We start from the raw sequence: 19,322 nt of genomic DNA on the forward strand, positions 1-19,322 counted from the left end.
TCTTTAACATGCACCCAAATCTGACCATACGGGCCTACAGCATTTTCGCCTCCATAGGAAATGCAGCCGCCGCAGCCGGGATTCGATCCCGCGACCTGTGGGTCAGCGGCCGAGTACCTTAGCCACTAGACCACCGCGGCGGGGCTGAATTGGTGAGGTCAGGAAACGTTCAGTGGTTAAAGATACAAAACGGCAGGTTTAACGACCCAGTATGGCGGCACTGTAACCCATCCGTAAAGTGCTATCTATATATGGATCCCAAGTTCTCACCGTGCGCATGGCAAATGAACTCCAAATTCACATATAATGCATATATTGCACGTATATCTAGGCCATTGAACGAACTTTTTTTATTGCATATCTTACGTCACACATGCGTATCGTGCATGTCATGAAACATGTGACGTGTTAAACTAATACTGTGACGTGTTAAACGTAATACTGGGTCATGTACATAAATGATGGCATGCAATGTCATGCAAACAAGGATTTCATGTTTCGCCATGATATCTAGGTCCCATCTCTCATGTCACGCTTATAATTTATTTGAACGCTGTTATGTACACGGGATCGCCACGAAGATAGGAGAAGACACTCCAGCTTTTTTCGCGCACCAAGTTTTCGACCGCCATCTTGTGGCCAGCGCATGCACGGCCTCAAGGTTGCGGTTCAGTTGGCTATGGCAACCTCCGATAGATGAAGTTTTAGCCGGAGGAGATGATGAAGCAAGAAAAAAATGTATGTTTCTATCACATCCTTTATTTTGCGGAAATGGGAGACAGGATAAGAGGGGGGGGGGGAATTTGGGGATCTCAAATGTAAGGCACACACAGCACTATTAAAAATCGTGATCACATCCCTCTATGTACAAGAGGCACACTCGCTGAACAGTCTCGATATTAAATAACATTTGTGCAAGACGAGACGAAAAAGGAAAAAAAAACAACTCGAAAGAAATCAGATATGAGAGAACAAAAGTACGGAAAAAAACACACACACTAAAGGCCTTTGGAAAGCAGCTTAAATAAGTTCGCCTCTCCCTGCCTTGAGACATGCTAGCCGACACGTGTGAACTCAAGACACAAAATTAAAAAGAGTGAACAATGCGAGAGGAACAGCTACTGCAGCAGCGTGTAGTGAACATTTGGTCAAAGCGTTTGTAGCGAGTTTATCGGGACACAGGGACGACAGGGCTTCCAAGTGCCACAAAGTTGCACGAGAACACAGATGGGAAAATCAACACAATTACAACAGACACTGAAAATGTCTAGGGGCGAAAATAAAGGTGAAAGTTAAACATACGCCTAAAGAGGACGCTAAAGGTGGGTCAAATGCTCTAGAAAAATAGAACTACTTTGTTTTTGAACAATATAACGATCGATCGATCGATCGATCGATCGATCAATAAACCAATCAATCAATCATTGGTCACACAGCCAAGTCTTCCTTTGAGCACATGCTACTCTTTTGCTAATAGAAAATTGCCGTATGATCATCGAATGCCAGCACACGACTTTGACAACCCAAGCATAATTTTCCGACCCACCCAAAAAGCAGCAACATGGAAGCCCGTCGGTCCAATAAAAAAAGAAGAAAAAACAAAGAAAATTTGGGCACAGGAGCTGTTCGGTTAAGTATATCGTAAAGGAACAAAATAGGTAGAAAACAAGAAAATAATGTCCGCTATCAAACCATGGTAACGATAAAGTACGCTGAAGGAACCTAAGAAAACATAAAAAAAACATAGTAACACGTGCCATGGGCCATCTCACGACAATGAAATCCAATAAACGGTGGTTAGGGAGGGGAAGGGACAAGTAGTGTGCATAGCTCATCTGACCGCTGTAGGTCGCAACGTGTGCCCTGCGCCTGCGGTTATTCATGGTATATACAAGCTCGAAGAAGAAACGAAAAAAAAAGTCAGGGAAGTAAAAAGAGAAATGGGCGTAGAATTAGTTCCTGCGCTGCGACAGGTCGTTCATCTCCCCCTAGAAAAATAATGCTGGTTTTTTTTTTTTACCTCTCTCTCCGTCTTTCCTGTCTCGATAGCTCGGGGGAAAAAAAAATTGAAGAGACACCCCGAAGAAGGAAAGACGATATATGGCTCGGGTCGTCTATATAGCTTCTCGTGTTTACAGACGCCAAGGCCAGCCTAGTCGCGCTCTTTCTGTACATTTCGGCGGGAAGACGTGTTTCATTAACGCGTACATGCGCGGCAATCTGCCCCTGCAGCGGTTCGGGCGCACGAGTCTCACCGGGTTGATTATATTTCGCCCCACATGCAGTTCACACTCCTTCTCTTTTCTACGTCTCAGCGTCCAGAGGAGTGAGATTAAAAAAAAAATGAAGACAGCAGGTGTAAAGAGGAAAGCTGGAAACTTGGACGACTACTTATTCTAAAAAACTCGCAAATACCACCGTTATACAAAGGCTGAGATAATTTAAGCGAAGCTTATTCAGTCTAAACAGCAAAATCTTCTGGAAATATTGAGAGCAGTTTCGTTGCTGATACCCTCGATGTTATTTGAAAACTGCGAAAAAAGAAAAGCGAATTAAAGCATAGAAGTTCATAAATGTGCAGTGATAACGTGCATCTCAATTCTGATATTTGCAACTGCTACAATATCTAAGGCAGGCAACACCAATCGTCTACACGTTGATTGTAAATAAACATACAATCAGTGAAAAGGGCATTTTGAAAAACATGCTCATACGAGGAAAAACATGCTCACACGTAAACTGCGGAATGGTATGCATCTCACAGGAATAGTCAATATTAACGCAATAAATTCCAGTCATACAAGCATGAAGTTAACAACATTTCTGTTTGGATGTTCTTCTCGTCACTTTACAAAATCGGGCCGCCATTACGCATGTCGGAAAGTTTCGATTGATCTACCAAACGCCATTTATGGAATTGCAACGCATATAGCGTTTTACGGTGTCAGCTAGTTGTAGACTTGTAGATTAAGGATATAAAAATAGCTCTTATTTGAAACTAATTATACACGGTGTGGCTACCGGTGTGGCCACCGACTAATACAGTTCTGTGTTATACGCGGCCAATGCAAAAAAAAAAGTAATAATAATGACGCGACTCAATCGTTCTAAAACGGCACCTTTTCTTCGCTTTGCGTGTATTCGAAATAAAAAAAAAAAGATAGAGTAGTCCACAAGTTTCAGCTTTCTCTTAAAAACAAAGAAAAATAAACGACAACATAAGCGTGAATTATGTACACGAACCGGGAAAGGAGGGGGGTGGGGCATAATTTGTAGCCATTGGCTGAAATGCTCGGTCATATGGCCGAGTGCTGCTGCGTCTTACACAGCAAGCCTCGGAGATTCGATCACCGGAAAGTTGCCACCATCGAGCAAAGCAGCATTCGCTGTGGCATGCTAGCGCTATAACAAAACCGAAGCGAGAGAGCAAAAATCGCGCGAAAAATTTGCGAGCGAAGGAAAAATACAAGAGGGCGCTCAGTACTACATGTCGTGAAAATGAAGTGACGACTCTTTAGAATAAAGTGATATTTATGGCGGCATTCTAATCACCGACAGCCTGCCAAAATGCCACGTGTGTGTCTCCTGTTATGTGTTCAGCCCATTTATGTAAAGTGGGAAGGCTGGCTTGTTCGAAAAATCGCAATGATGAGATAAACAACAAAAGGGAAAAAATAAATCGCGAGTAACAAATTAATTTTATGCGACGACAGCGCACCAGTTGAAGTGCGTCACGTTGACCTGCAACGGTAAGCAGGCAAGCAGAGACGAGCTGATACTTGAAATTTTAGTTAAATACAGTTAATGACCAACCACATACTACAAGATGTCTTATAAATAGATCTTTGCGAGTGCACAGGTTCATTCACATACTAAAGTGCTTCGTTTGGGACAACGAAACACAAGTGCTAAAAAGAGGTGCGTTCCAACGCCTACAGAGTATATCTTATATGTATCCTCTTCTTTTGTGTATACAAAACAGACTTGGTCAAATGAACTGGACGACACGTGCAGATACCATGGTACGGTTTTTTCCTGAAACCACAAGCTGTACTTTATATAAATTCAACTTCAGCTACCTCTAGGAGGCTTCCATCTCTTTTGCACTTTTTTGTTTCGCCGTTCTTTCAGAAAGTGCAGCTACTCACGCCGGCGGTGCTTCGTTTTGCCGAGACACGATTTGTACACATATACATTGGTGCATATACCACGCCATCAACACTATTTGCCCCTTCCGCATAACACGACTGCATGCTGAGCCGTCACAGTCACAGTTGACTTATACGCCTGTCGACATGTCAGCAAGTCCACTGCTTTCCTTAATCCGAACGATGCAACTCAAACGCTGACTTTACTGGGCACGTGAGCGAATGAACGCACGTTTCAAATGTTACCACGGGACCTTTCTTTCCCCAATGCACACTGCCCCGATCATCGTCCCCTGGCCCCCACTGTCCCCTTGCATAGAGGGTCTTTTGTTGAAAACATATCGGAAGAGTCATTTCAGAAATATACCTGCTTTAGATTTAATATACAAAAAAAATAGCGGTGGGGTGTCCTGGAATGACACACAACAGAAGCCTCCCCGTAAGAACTGAATGCTATAAGTAAATTACACGGTTTTAGAGTTTTCGCGAGGGGGCAAAAAAAAAATGTGAGTAACTAACCACGCGTGACAAGTAATGATATTAACGCCACGCGCACATCACGATTCTGCGCATTTCTAAATAAAGCTTAGAGCGATAGTGAAATGGCGAAAGGCGTCAGTAAATAGGAATTACAAACCACCACACCACTCGCATACATCTAGAATAACGCTCGCACTGCGCTAGTCGCCCTACAAGTATGTGCAAGAATAATAAAGAATTTGTGTTTGTGTGTGAACTTACGGCCAGCAGCGCTGATATTAAAGCACCGGGAAACCCACAAAGAGGCTTTGTAGGTAGTGCATACGTACATACAGTATCTCGTGCAAAAAAAAAAAAAAGAAGGGGGATGGCAATGTACAAAATTACTGCTTCTCTTTTAGTGCAGTATCTTATTTCAATTATACTGCATGACATATAATATATATACGTGCTGTGCAGTCTGTAAACAGCATACAGTGACCTCATGACCAAACGGTTCCGAGGGCCCATCTACTTCCACTGTGTCGCTGAGTGGAAGAAATATATAAAAAGTTACAATGGAGAGAGGCTCGACAATCCAAGCATTGCACACGTTGTTCACTACTTCACAGACACCGCCGTCCATGTTGTCCATTTGTTCTTGCTCGCTCACCGTATGGGTTGAACGACTAAATACACACTCGACCAAGACCTCGATTGTATTGTGACAGATAACCGTGTGACATAAGGTCTCAAAAACACAAAGAAAACAGATGCAAATGTGAAGCCGCAATCCTTCTAGATGACACCAGAACACATTTTGATGCACTACACGCGAACGAAACATTGGAAGGGAGAACAGAACAGGCCCAGGGAAGAAGGTGTCCACTATTAAGTCAGAATGCTTGGCATTCTCAATATTCGAGGCTCTTACAGTTCTCCGCGACAAGAAAAATAAACTGCTCGTTCTTCTCGCGCGGGTGCCACCCAACAAGATCCACGCGCCCAATCACAGACGCAACTGGGCAGAGGTCTTCTCAGCCACCACCACAGAAGTGCCGAGTACACGGGACCGGCTCGCGCAGCGCGTCACGGACGCCGCCCGTCAGCGCCATCAGTCAATCAGTCCATGTGGCGGTACTTGTGCGAAGACATCTGCGACAGGCCCAGCACCGCGTATTGGCACTTGAGGCAGTGGTAGTGCGTCTGCTTCGCGTTGTAGTTGCAGCTGTCGACGCCGCAGTTCTGCGAGGGCGTATACTTCTCGAAGCCCGCGGCGTTGATGCTGTCCAGCTTGGCGTGCTGCCTGCGGTGCGCGACCACCTTGTTGGTGTCCGTGCAGACGAAGTCGCACTTGAGGCAGTGGAAGTGCGACGCCTTGTTGCTGCCGCTGCCCACGCCGCCGGGTCCGTTGGCCGCCGCCTGGCTGGCGGCGTGCGGGCAGTCGGCGCGACCGCAGTGCACGTTGGCGCGGAACTGGCGGAAGTCGCCGCCCATGAGCGTGTCGAGACGCTCGTGTCGCGCCGTGTGCTGCACGAAGCGCGTCTTGTCGCAGAAGCTGTAGCCGCAGTCCTTGCGAGTGCAGTGGAAGTGCGTCTGGTGCTCGCGATAGCCACAGTGCCGGTAGCCGCAGTCCTCGTTGAAGCGGAAGCGGACGTAGCCCTCGGGTACCGGCTCATCCTTGAGGATGCGTAGGCTGGGCATCTTCATGCGCTTCGCCTCGCTCACCATGGTGAGCGGCTCTTCGCCTTTGCAGTTGCCGAACAGGGGCCGCTTCTGGTCGGTCGCCGCGGCGGCCGCTGCAGCAGCAGCGGCGGCAGCCGCGGCAGCGTTCATCTGGTTCGCCGAGTTGTAGAAGATGTCTCCCGACGGGCACATGAGCGCTAGGTGCTGCAGGTCGATATTGGGATGGCCCGCCATGTCTCCCAGGCCCAGCAGAGCCGGGTTCAGGGGCGCCATGCCCGGTATCATGCCGGGTGACGAGACGGGCGGCCAGAACATGTGCTGCATGTTCTGCATATTCTGCATGTTCTGTATGTTCTGCAGGCTCAGCTTTGGAGGTGTGTTGAAGAATGCATGTTGTTGTTGCTGCTGCTGATCCTCGTTGTTGCTGTTCGATGTGGTGCTAGTGGGAGGTTGGTAGCCCTGAGGCACTAGTTGAGGAGGCCCCTGAGGCCTCTGGTCAGGCGATGACCTTTTCGAGGAAGGGGAGTCGGCGCGCCCAGGTGCCGACGCCTCTTGCTCCTCATCGGCGTCCGAGTCTCCCTGCGCCGTTGAGGACACTGGAGAAGACTGCCCAGACAAAGGTGTCGTGCGGCCGTCGGGGTACACGGGCACGGGACTCGGTACACCCGAATGTTTTCCCACGTGGAGTCGAAGCCGAGAAAAGCTCGAGAAAGCCTGCGATACACGAAAGAAAAAAAAAAAAGCACAGAGGGTTAGCTTCTCAGCAAAAAGAGTTATATTGTGGCAAAGCCACCATGTAGGTAAATAATGTTAAAAAGCGAAAATTGTTTTTTCGGCAGCCACCCGTACATTTGAAATAGAACTTAACGTATTAAAACAATAATAATAGCGTATGGCTCTCACCTGACTACAAATGTTGCAGTGAAAGTGGTCTCGCTTCTTCTTCTTGCAGAAGGGTCTCCCGCAGTTCTCACACTCGCTGAACATGACGTGTCTTTCTATACCCGGAATCATGTTGGCCACTGGGATGCTGCCCATAGTCGGCTTCATCAGCAGTTTCATGAGCGGTTGCTGGTCCGTATCAGGCAGCGAAGAGGCCGTGCTGGAAGCCGGACTTGTGCGCAACCTTTCCTTCTCCGCATCTTCGTCTTCGTTGTGGCTCCCACTGTCATTGACCGTCTTGCCTGCGCCGCTATTGTTGTTGTTGTTGTTGCTGTTGCTATTGCCGCCGCTATTCGTGAAGGCGGAGAGCGGGTAGAAGGTTCCGGCGGACTTGACGACCGTCTTCTGGGAGCTGTCACTAGCGGCGGGACTAGCGGTCCGGTCGTCGTCGCTCGAGCAGGACCTCTTCTTCGGAGGCGAAGGCCCTTCTTCCTCTTCCTCCGGTAAGGGTGAGCTGTTAAGCTGCTGTTGCGTGTGCTGCTGAGGACTGCAGTGCTTCTGTTCGTGCAGACTCATGGTCGAGTAGCGGACGAATGAGTAGTTGCAGTTGGGTCGCGTGCAGTGGAAGTGCCTGTTGACCTTGTTGCTGTGGCAACCGGGAAGTCGGCAGTCGACGCTTCGGTCGTAGAAGACGAATCCCTCGATGATGTCGATATTGTCGTGGAAGTCTTTGGAATGAAGCACGAGGATGTCTTCCCGGTCGGTCACGTAGTGACACCGCGCCTGGACGCAGTGGAAGTGCCGCTGACGCAGGAAGGCGCACAGACTGTCCGGACACACGCTGTTCTCCGGAAACATGAAGAAGCCCTCGTGTACCTGCGGCAATGTTGACGAACTTGATTATATAATTTGAGCATAGCATGCGTCTTTTGGAGTACTTTAGTTAAAAATTGAGAACACGTCCCGAAGTACCACGTACCGGACGTGGTACTGTGCGATTATAGTGAAGATTTTGAGCTTTTATCCCGAAATACGTTAAGGTTAATTGTTCTACAATCGTATTCTAGTATATTCTTCAAATGGGCGGAGTATTTGAGAAGGTGACAAGCCAATAACAAGAAAATAACTGCGGTATGTTAAATGACAATTCTTCGAGGGGAATATTATCGAGGATTTGATGGTAAAAGTGGACTGAGGACCACAATAGTGAGTTACTGTGGACTCACTTTCAAAGGCGAAAGCGTTTGAGACAGAGCGCAAAAAAGCGTTGACCCAGTGTAACTTCGGAACTTGTCAAGAGACACTTTCAATGCACTCACGTCAGGATTTGTCGTCGGCTGCGACGGAGTCGGCGTAGTGCGCGGCGCCGTGCTCTCCAGCTCCGACGACTCTTTCGGCTCGGCTTTAACAGCCATCAAAGCAGCTTGTTCGGCAGAGTGTTTCTCCTGTTGCTCCAACAACTTCTCCTGGATGTGTTGATGCTGCTGCAGGAACTGCAGTGCCTGTTGGTTCTCAACTGTAAAGTCCATCCCTCCGGAGCCCAGTGGCATGCGAGGCATGCTGGAAGGACCGGGCATGCCAGGGAGTCCGCCGGTGCCGCCTGGCCCTTGGAACGTTGGGAAAAGGGTCGGCATGCTTTGACTAGATCCAGGCTTGGGAAGTTTGAAGCTCGCATAGATGGCTTGTGACAGGTGGGGTGAAGTGGGGCCGAGTGGGAACTGCTTGCAGGAGGGACAAAAATGGAAAGAGTGTCAGCAACTTTTGTACTACAATGACGCCCAAAAGAAAGCGTAGTTATTGTCTTAAGTTCCGAGCTATATACTGAGCTAGTCTCGAAGTACTTTACTCGCAGAGCATGTGCTATTACTATTTCGTTGCCAATGCATAAAAGAATTGCTACACATGCCGCATTACAATTTTCTCACCTCAATCATGCGGTTCTTTGGTGGCCGTCCCCTCTTGCGCCTGAAGACACCGTCTATGGGCACTGACGGGATGGCACTGAAATGGTCCCTAGACATGCTCAACTTGGTCGTGTACTCGTGCATCTTGTAGTGGTCCAGCCGCCGAAAGGGCTTGTCAGTACTGCTCACAATGTCCCTGCAACCATCCTACAAAGAGCACGTCCCGAGTCACACCAAACCGCACCCGACTGTGAACGCGAGTTCGAGGCCGCAAATAAATATTTCCGAGCATTTTGGGACGAGAAGTTTTCTAGGTTAATGCGCTTACCCATTGGCAATGATAGTGCTTTTCCTTTAATGTGAAGGGGCAATCAGGTGGGCATTCTCCATCAATGCTCTTTCCCACGGTGTGGTAGAAGCACTGTGTGATCTGGTCCTGATGCTCGTGATTTCTGTAATATAGGGATAAAATATGAAGCATCTGATGAAAAAAAAAACTACTTCGTTTTGACTGGTATGACCTTTAACAAAACAAATATCTTATTAAGGAGGGTTAAGTGTTATAATTAAACTAATTTGCATGTCACTTTTAGAGTACAGTGCACGCGATGAAGAAGTCAATGTCTTACTTTGCATGTTCTTGGACTCCTCCAATATCTTTTCCAGGAAAAATCATGGAACAGTTGTCGGTGGTGCAGTGATAATGCTCGCGGTAGATAAACTCGCATTCGGGTCGGCATAGATCCGTTGGCGAGTACCTGCGCATAGAGAGCAAACGCACATAAGTACAGATTGTGGCGGACCTGTGGAGATGACAGAATGAAGTCACTCATCGCACAACCTTCCGCGTATGCCTCACAAATACCTGCAGCGTGATTGCTGATAAACGTGCTGAAATCAGCAACGAATGTATTTAGCAACATCGAATTCGCATTTGCAGAAAACTTGACCTGAAATGAGGAAGTGACAGGATCAACAACCACCAAGTTATGGCACTGCTCAGGCTTAGAAACCCCCACTGGACTATAGTTTGAGAGTCTACAATGTTGCAGATATAATTCTATGCAGGTGTGAATGCACCATTTCTGAGCTGCCGCAAGCTTATGATTTCGCGCTGTGATAAGCCAGTTGCCGCGGCGTGAAGTGCAAGACGCGCCACATTCAGGCCCTTGCGAATGATGCACAAATGAGCGCTCACCTGACCATGTACCGCTGCCAGGTCTCCTCCACTTTTCCCGCATCTCTGGCGGCGTCGAGCGCCCGCTGACCGTTGCTCGGCGGCGCGCAGCCGTCGTCCTCTTTCGCGCTGCTGCCAAAGCCCTGACTGGTCGCAAAGTTGAACGCCAGACCCGGGTGCATGGCGGCGCCCACGCCCGATGCGTTGGGCAGGAACGCCGACAAGAACGCCGGGTCGAGCATGTTGTGCGCTTTGGGCTGCTGGCTCGCGTCGGACGCGCCGGGCTGCGGAGCCAAGCCGCTACCGCCATTACTGCTGAGGCCCATGGTGCCGAGCTGCTTGCTGCTGTCGAAGGACAGCGCCTGCTGTTGCGGCTGGTGGTGGTTCCCGACGAAACCCTTGGGGTCAGCGACGGGGCCCAGGCTTCCTACTCCTCCAGACGCGGTCGTCACGGGCGTAGCGGTGCCGACGTTGGCACTCTGCTGAAGCGGCGACGTTCCGGAGGGTATGCCACCGGGGAACATGCTCTGCACGGGCGAGCTGCTCAAGCTCTGCTCGCACAGTGCCAGCTGCGAACGTGGCAGGATGAGGTGTGAGAAATACCCCGCATGAAGTCCCGAACCACGCTTTTTTTTTTCTTTGTGGCAGTCACACATAAACAGCCGTTTCACATCACTTCCCTCCCTGATGCTATTGAAATATATTGCTTTCGCGTTTCTCTAACCGCATCGTATAGATAAGCGGGAATAGATTACAGATGTTCACGTGAACAGCTTCGGTGTAAGACACTTCTGAAGAGAACAAGATGGCTGAAAAATCGCCGAGACTGTCGCGATATAACACGAACGATATTTCTTGAATGTGCCCCAATGACCGGCTGTTTGCGAAATGCCTTTAGAGGAAATCCCGGGATCCTGCATTAATTACTGCACCAGGGCAATGCAGAACAGAGATATGACCACGATTAGCCCAAGTAGAGCAAGGCCCAAACCATGCGGCTTCTCAAGCATATCCGTACAAGACCACGTGAATTTGCTGAACATCACATCAAAAAAGCTCCTGCGCACCCACAAAGCTTTTAGTTGCCCTGTTAATGTTCAAGCGACGGCGTATGAAGAAACATAGCTCGAGACTTCACCCTCGACGTATACCTGTTCAGCGGTGATTCCGGGAGGTAGGTCGCCGGGCTGCCCGTAGCTCTTGAGCATACTCTGGGCCAGCTTGAACTTGCGGTAGGCCATCTCGGTGTCCTGGCGCTCGTGTTTGCGCTTGTGGGAGTACAGCTGCCCGCTGGAATGGAGCACGTAGCTGCACCCCGGCCGGATGCAGTGGATGTGGTTGCAGATGCGAGAGAACCTGCAGTTCTCGTACGAGCAGTGCTCGTGTTTCATGAACTTCTTGAAGCCGTCCTTGTTCAACTGCTCGTCCTTGATGTGGTACGTCTTGTGCTTCTCTGCGCGTCAACGGAGAAAACAGGGTTACCAAGTCGCTCGTTAACGAGCATCACGCACCTACGTAGCTGCACGGCCCTTTTGATCAAACAAACGAACGTATCATAAGGGTTGACAAGGGCGGCTAGGAATTTCGCCGTTTACCGTAGACTGAATATTATTGGTGTCGAAAATTATGACGTAACAAGCGAAATCCACAAAGTTGAACTCGCACGAGCGCACCAACCGGCTCGTTCATGTGGTCCAGTTTACAACAGTCATCGCAAGTGCAATGTGTCATTATGTACCGCACGTCGTAGAAAGAAGTTCTAGTGATTTCAGCTTAATTCCTAGAATCCACGCTACCATTTCCAGGCACTTGCACTTGAAATACGACAGGTTGGTTTGTTTACCGATATCAGCCTTGTTCTTGAAGGTGGTCTTGCATCCTGGTCGGCGGCAATGAAAGTGCGTGGTCCTCTGCCCGTAGAAGAGGCACGTCGGCGTGTTACAGTCCTCGGTTGCACGGAACCTCTGGAAGCCTTCTTGAATGATGGCCGAATCCTTGCGGTGGTAATTCGCGTGCATCTGTACGTCCGATGTGCTGATATACACCTTGTCACAGTTATCCTGCAAGGTGAGAAAAAAAAAAGGCATAAACGTTACAGTACATTCTTGAAACAGTGCAATATCAACGCTGGTTGGCCGCCAATACCCAACGATGCTCAGTGACCCATCTTAAGGGGCCATCCATTCACAAGCTCTGTTCGCTATACGCTTTTCGCAAACACAATGTACATCCTGATGTGCTGGCAGCTGCCCTTACAGACAGATCTAGCACAACAATTTCGGAAACACAGGCAGGGAAGACCAAAATGCGGCAAACGTGTTCCCTACGTTTAATGTCCAATGCATTACTGCCATACCGGTGAACAAACCGGAAAGTAGAAACAGTACAAAAGTGGAGAGATACTTCTTCAGATACACGCAATACATACCGCAATGCCGCGATTCTCTTTACTCGAGCGACATGAGGTCAGAATTGACTCGTACCACTAATGCAACCCAGGAAATTGGTTAAACCATGACAAAACTCACCTTTAGACAATGGTAATGCGTCTGCTTCCTGTTGTGGGCGCAGTTGGGGAACTTCTCCGAGCAGTCGTCCATGGGACTGTAGCGGAGGAAGCCGTGCTGCAGGGATTCGTCTCGCTTTTTGTGCCACTTGAAGTGGCGGATCATCTCCTCCTTCTTCACAAACACCTGCACGATCGCGAGGAGAAGGGCGTGCCCTCGTTATTAATGCTCAATTCAAACCACAGTTCGACAGGGAAGTAATGGCTAAACGAAAAGTGACCCAGGCCTCTTGGCGGAACAACAGCGAGGCAAGGCAGGTCGTGAAACGCCGCTGTCTTTCCACCACGAAGGAGGAAGTTCAAGTTGAGATAATTCTGTAATTGACGTGGCCACGCATTGACGCAGTCTATTAACGGAAGACGCGGGAAACAGAGCTCCGAAAACGAACAACAATGCAACCAGTATATACGGCACTAATAGATAATATTTCAACGTTATACCTTAATTCACGACACCTTTTTTATCTAAAAGATTTGGAGTTCTATCTAACAGCAGCGTGCCCGTATATAGTTCGACTTCAGCAGCTGTCTCGCAGCCATCTTGTAAACAGCACTGCCGACACATCAGTCAGCCCGTTCATGAGATGTGTTAACAGACATACACACAAAAAGAGAGAACAATACAGAGAAATGCGTATAGTTTTAAAAATTAAATATCTTCAACAATGCTTATATGACGCAGATAGCCTGGCCAAGTGTTTGAACTCGACAAGAATATCGCGCTTTCTACGGCGAACCGAATGCTTCCTTGGCGATGTGTTTAAACGGCCCCATGAAGTAACCGCGTCAATCAAACCCTTTGCGCACGTCATTAGTTTACGCCGGTAACTATGATTCATTCTAAATAAAGTGGGGAGTATTTCTAGAGATACGGCTATATTCTCGGAACAAGATATGAGTAACTGCAGCACAATAACCCGGCTTCGAAAGGTTATTCAGAGCTGCTTTCCTGGGAGCGATGTATAGAAGCTTATAAGTAAAATACGTGGAACTCAAAATCCACACGGAGTTTTGAAAAAAAAAAAGAAGCCCAGTCTCTGGAAAATGTTCCGCGTGGGCATGAAAAACTGCTCCTTTAGGCAGGCCCCGTATCAAAAACGGTACCGATTTAACCGCGTGTTCTGAAAAAGTACAAAAAAAAAGAATTCCCAAGCTCAACGCTGACGTCTCTTTATGTCTACTCGAATCTGCTAACGAGCATTACTCGCGTACACTGAAACGTGGCGAGGGTGGAACGCATCAGGGCGACGCATTTGCAAAATGAAGAATACGCGCGGCGGGCGCGGAAGACTCAAACCAGTATCCATTATCAGCGAGACCAGGATTTTTCTCGCAATAAACGGATAAGAGGTGTCCCCGAAAAAATGTTCTAGGCCCATCTTCATGAGGCTGCCAGTCTCTTCCTTGGTATACGGTGCCTCGAGGCGCCAACGTTATCACGACTCATTATACACGCGCTTTTTTCGATCCTGACGACGACTGCTTAAGAACCACTCGGCCCTGTATAGCACTACATTTCACGCCAGTAATACTGCGCGATCACTCGGTTCTTCCGTAATATGCACCCCCTTGGTTACATAGGGCTAAAAGCTTGACCAGTTGACTGAAAAAAAAATGTCAGACGCGTAAAGATAAAAACACGAACTTTGGTAACCGACCTCCCTGTCCTTCCTCTTTCAATCCTCCTTATTGGTAACCGAAGGATGAGAAAAAATAGCTCACCATTGGGGTACTCAAAAAGTGCAGCGCATTCATTCTGCAGCTCTCTTGAAGGGTGGTCGTTTGTTTACTTTTGTTTTGTTTAAGTCCTTTCTTTCTATACATTTTTTTTTTTCGTTTTGTATGCCCTCCTGACTCTCAACTTACTGCTGCACATCGTTCTTTCTGAAACCCCATTTACTTCTGCGGCTTAACTCAGTGCGTTAGGCCCAAATGAGTCCGTAGCCTCGTTTCCTTACATTTGAGACACCTTCTTACCAAAAAATGTGCTTGGCATAAAAATAGCGAGTGCAAAAAAAAGGGTGCGCCAGAGGTCAGGACGAGACCGGCATCACGCGCTCATATGAGTGCGTGGTGCCGGTCTCGAAGTGGGCGCCGCCTGCACGAACTTGGCGAGGAGTGCCGAACGAGAAACTGCGGAGTCAAAGCAAGAAAAGGAAATGCGTAAGTGCAAAGAAAAAAAAAAGTATTTCGAGGTCGAACGAAGGAGTGTGTTTAATGGCGTCGCTTATGTTTGGACTAACACGGCTGGCTTTGTTTGGTTCCGAGCCTTTCAAACCTGCTAAATAAAAAAAAAACAATCACTTTTTGGAGATCATGCGAAAGGCGCTGTTGAATTCGTAGGAAGCAAACAAAATAAAGTTTAAAAATGGAGAATGATTTCACTAGACCTCCCCGCAGTTTTTTGAAGCTGTAGCCACGTTTCTCTTCGCATTGCGCCTTTTACACGCAAGCCATGTTGCACGGAGAGGCTGCACAAACGCAATTATTCGCTACTACTTTGCCTTGATTGACCTTACGTTCTGAGGTATAGAACTTAGACACCAGTAAAACGGTGCGCTGATATTTGACAGAAACATTCTACTGCTCACTTTACGCAACCTCGAACTTCAGTGAGATGCTACTGCGTGTAGTGACTAAATGAAATGAACTTTTTTAAACTCCCTATGCTACCCTCAGTCGTTTAAGAAGGGAAGCGCGAGCTGTGCGGGTTGATCCGGGACAACCGGTATTGTCAGAACAAAAGCCTCCGAGATTGCATTGCGTATACAGGGACCAAGGGGGCAGGGATCTTACGCCCGGTATTTCTGAGGCCATGACTTTACCAGATGGTTTCGCAACTTTCCCGCTAAGAAAACGCGCCATACGCCATAACACCACGAAAGAAAAGAAAAAGGCACATTGTGGTGAATACAGTATTTTAGCTCTGGGTTGCTAGGATAAAACAGTACGACGTCTGCTATCTTGGCCTCGGTGACCCCGCGTATACGCTGAAACCCCGCTTTTTCAAATTCCTGCAGCTAATTGGTTGTCCAATAATGAAATTAACTTGACCCCATAAAGTGCACAAATCCGGTACTAACAAATGGTGCACGTACGTTCTTGTAGCAAGTTCTTCGTTCACCCTTTCTTCTCTTTTTTTCTTAGACGAGTGTCACGTCGTTTTCACCAATGGGCAGACAGCTGTCCAAATGTCCCACAAAGTCACGAGATCTTTTCGCTCATTAGGCAAAAAATCTTATGCACGGCGACGTATTTCCTTGACACGTGTCTTTATTTATAGGCGTTGTATGGAGCTGCCAAATGCAATAAACTGTTGCGAAGTGTTTCGCGTTTAGAATCCAGAAGCCTTCTTCTGCGTAGTGTAAATGTTCTGAGGCGGCGCCTACATAATTTATGACCGGTCCACTTCTGTCCGGTTGGCGTGGTTTTTCCCGCCACTCAGTTCGTGTTTCCCGTTTACGACCTGCCTTTTGTTTTCCCGATTTTGCTTCGTTTTCTTGGGACTCGTGTTCATAATGAAGCTTAGTGCGATTCGTTTTACAACCTGCCCACCTTTGGCGCCCCATGCACGTTTTTCTTTGCGTTAAATAGTAAGCATTGATACACCCGAGTGTGATAGAGCAGGCAAATAGAAGTTCCATCTGTTTTCCGAGTTTGTAAATTTTCTTTTGAAAGGGGGCCAGTGCAGAAACACTTGCCAAGACGGCGCGGCAAGTAACCATTAAAAAAAAATAAAATCTATGCATGATTGGTGCATTTAATCTATACACGAAGGGTAAGCTTATATAAAAAAGTCTTAAAATCGTTCGTGGCGCATCCTGTTTAGAGCTATCGTGATGATGCATACTTAATTGGAAGCGATTAACTGATTCAAAGCTCCGATAAAGCAGCTGACAGACAATCTATGTTAGCAGCACGTTACCTCGGTTGAAACATTGCCGGGTAGCTTGGTTGACCTCCCTGCCTTTCCCTCCATTTCTCTGTGCGTCGCCATTCTTCGTGTGGTATAGTCAATGCTCAATTTATTCAAATAGAGTGACATTCTCATGTAATTTAATATTTATATTTCACACCAAGTGAGTTGGCAGTGTATGAATGTAGTCAGGACAAGCCTCAGTGATGCATGCATTGGATCATATTGGCTTCGGTTAAAGCATAACATTCCTTACCTCGAAAGAAAGATTATGCAAGTTGCGTCCGACGGCGTTGCAGTTTAATTACTTGAGCGATATGTTTTTATGGATTCGATGAGACTAATCATAATAATTAGCGAGAAACCGAAGCCAATGCTAAAAAAAAATGAAGACGATGGCCTGTTTGTTTCGGCAGTTAGGCTATTACGACGGGTGAGCACCTGTTTTGACGGAGAGCCCTTGCGTCAGAATTTCTCTGAGAATAGAGGCCCATATAAACAGAGCTACTAGAAAATTTGCAATCGTGTCTATATGGGGGTACGCTCTACCAGTAGCATCATATAGCTACTGTCTGCTCTGAACTTGCTTGCTGATTTCGCGCCACCATGTTACGTCACTGCTCGATTGATTGATTGATTGATTGATTTGTAGGGTTTAACGTCACAAAACCACCATATGATTATGAGAGACGCCGTAGTGAAGGGCTCCGGAAATTTAGACCACCTGGGGTTCTTTAACGTGCACCAAAATCTGAGCACACGGGCCTACAACATTTACGCCTCCATCGGAAATGCAGCCGCCACAGTCGGGAATCGAACCCGCGACCTGCGGGTCAGCAGCCGAGTACCTTAGCCACTAGACCACCGCGGCGGGGCTACGTCACTGCTCTTCATGAATAAACTTTTCTCACCGACCTATTCTTGAACAACAATACAACCTTAATAACCTGTCGTCGTGCCACAGAGAAAGACGGATGAGGTGACAAGTAGTGGCTTATCGAGGTGTAGCACACCAGGCATGCGTGCCCCTTTGCCCAGCACCGAAAATTTTCTCTTATGGCATACAGAGCGAAAAATGGCCATTTCAAGGAGGTGGCCCTATATCCCTCTTGAAATCAAAGTGGTCCCTCCTCCCCCCCCCCCCCCCCCCCAAAAAAAAATATATCTTCCTACGCTCCTGGTGACACGCGATTCCTTACCCTGGAGTTGCAGTCCAGGCAGTGGAAGTGTTCCCTGTAGTTGAGGTCCTTGCAGTAATTGCTGCCACACTGAGTCGCGCTGGAGTACCTGCAATGGCCGGACCCATACGTACCACGTCAGCACACTTGTCTACAAAGTTTCGATAATGTGTATTTTTCACGCGACACGAGTACGTGATCACTTCTCACCTGCGCACGTAGCGGGAGTAGTCGATGGGTGGAACCTTGGGCTGGTCCAGTTTCACCGAAAGGCAGTTTGCCAGGTTGGTGCTCATGAGACCTGTAGAGTGGGGGAAAAGGTACACAGGCGTACATTTAGAACACATAAGGTATGACGGGATGCTTTGCAAAAACATGTCATCACTCATCAGATAAAATGACTGTCAATACCGCTGAGCACCGTGATGTTTATTCACACGTTTTTTTTTTCCTGGCACTGGAGTGTCTAACCGGTGAGCAAATGTTTGTACATCTACACTTCCTGGACTTCTACGCAATTATAAGCAATTTTTTGCTATTATATATTGTAGGAAAGTTATTTAGTTTGGAATGACTCACAATTATCTGACATGGTCACTGCCCAGAAATGGAAAAGAAATAACCCGTTAACGAGCTAAGCTGGGCTCTAGTATGTGCTCACTAAATCAATGCATCTATTATATCAGGAATCACACGTTACAAATGGCAAAAAAAAAAACCGCTAGCGTTTCTCATATGTGGTTATGCGAAGCATGTGTTCGCTAGAATAACAGACGCCGATCATAAACAAAAACGAGATTGACGCAGCCTTCAATGCTGGCATTTCTTTCTCGTGTCGCTTCGCAAACTATCATAGTTACCTTGACTACACTTTCAACAGATCGAAGGCCGTGTCAAATAAAAAAAATGCGCGTTCTCTCCACTGACATCCACATGGCTCGACGTCAAGTGTAAATGAAACAACTAGCGCTTGCCCCTTTACTGCAGGCAGCCATTCAAACGTGAAGGACGGCATGATACACTTCAATGCGCATCGACCCCGTTCCGCTCCACGCCGCCTGTTTCGGTTAAGCTCGCTCACACTGTCGCTGACGACAACGAGCTATAATTTCACGTCAGGGAAAAAAAATAATAACCGGCAGCTTTTCAACTCTATAGTCTTTTCGAAACAATGTATCAAAGGCTCGAAGTGACCCTAGCTGTGCCAGCAAACAAGTGCATCTGAATGAGATGTTTGTAAGGACGATATACAGTGTTGCGTCTATGCCAGGAACACGAAAGCCAAGCCATTACGACACGTGCATCGTTACACCAGCTCGCGTGTGTGTAGTTCCCTAATTGGGGCAACGGCACAAAACCGCCGCCAAGGCCACCCATGGGCGCGACCGAACCAGCCGCTCGACTTC

General features: G+C 47.7%; 1 protein-coding gene across 4 annotated transcripts in view; it reads right to left on the reverse strand.

Annotated features, from left to right (window-relative positions):
• Positions 1 to 739: 739 nt before the first annotated feature.
• LOC119162046 (zinc finger protein castor homolog 1-like) overlaps positions 740 to 19,322 on the reverse strand; it is a 462,142-nt gene continuing 443,559 nt past the window's right edge. For all 4 annotated transcript variants that reach the window (XM_075889173.1, XM_075889172.1, XM_075889176.1 and 1 more), the window contains 12 exons: positions 18,127 to 18,217; positions 17,938 to 18,025; positions 12,785 to 12,949; positions 12,100 to 12,316; positions 11,408 to 11,709; positions 10,278 to 10,825; positions 9,709 to 9,837; positions 9,408 to 9,531; positions 9,101 to 9,286; positions 8,495 to 8,893; positions 7,197 to 8,051; positions 740 to 7,007 (listed from right to left, as the gene is read on the reverse strand). In XM_075889173.1, coding sequence (XP_075745288.1) covers positions 5,730 to 7,007; positions 7,197 to 8,051; positions 8,495 to 8,893; positions 9,101 to 9,286; positions 9,408 to 9,531; positions 9,709 to 9,837; positions 10,278 to 10,825; positions 11,408 to 11,709; positions 12,100 to 12,316; positions 12,785 to 12,949; positions 17,938 to 18,025; positions 18,127 to 18,217 — 4,382 coding nt within the window. In that variant the 3' untranslated portion in view covers positions 740 to 5,729. The remainder of the gene's footprint in view (positions 7,008 to 7,196; positions 8,052 to 8,494; positions 8,894 to 9,100; positions 9,287 to 9,407; positions 9,532 to 9,708; positions 9,838 to 10,277; positions 10,826 to 11,407; positions 11,710 to 12,099; positions 12,317 to 12,784; positions 12,950 to 17,937; positions 18,026 to 18,126; positions 18,218 to 19,322) is intronic.

Source organism: Rhipicephalus microplus, chromosome 3 (genome assembly GCF_043290135.1).
Source record: "Rhipicephalus microplus isolate Deutch F79 chromosome 3, USDA_Rmic, whole genome shotgun sequence".
NCBI lineage: Eukaryota > Metazoa > Arthropoda > Arachnida > Ixodida > Ixodidae > Rhipicephalus > Rhipicephalus microplus.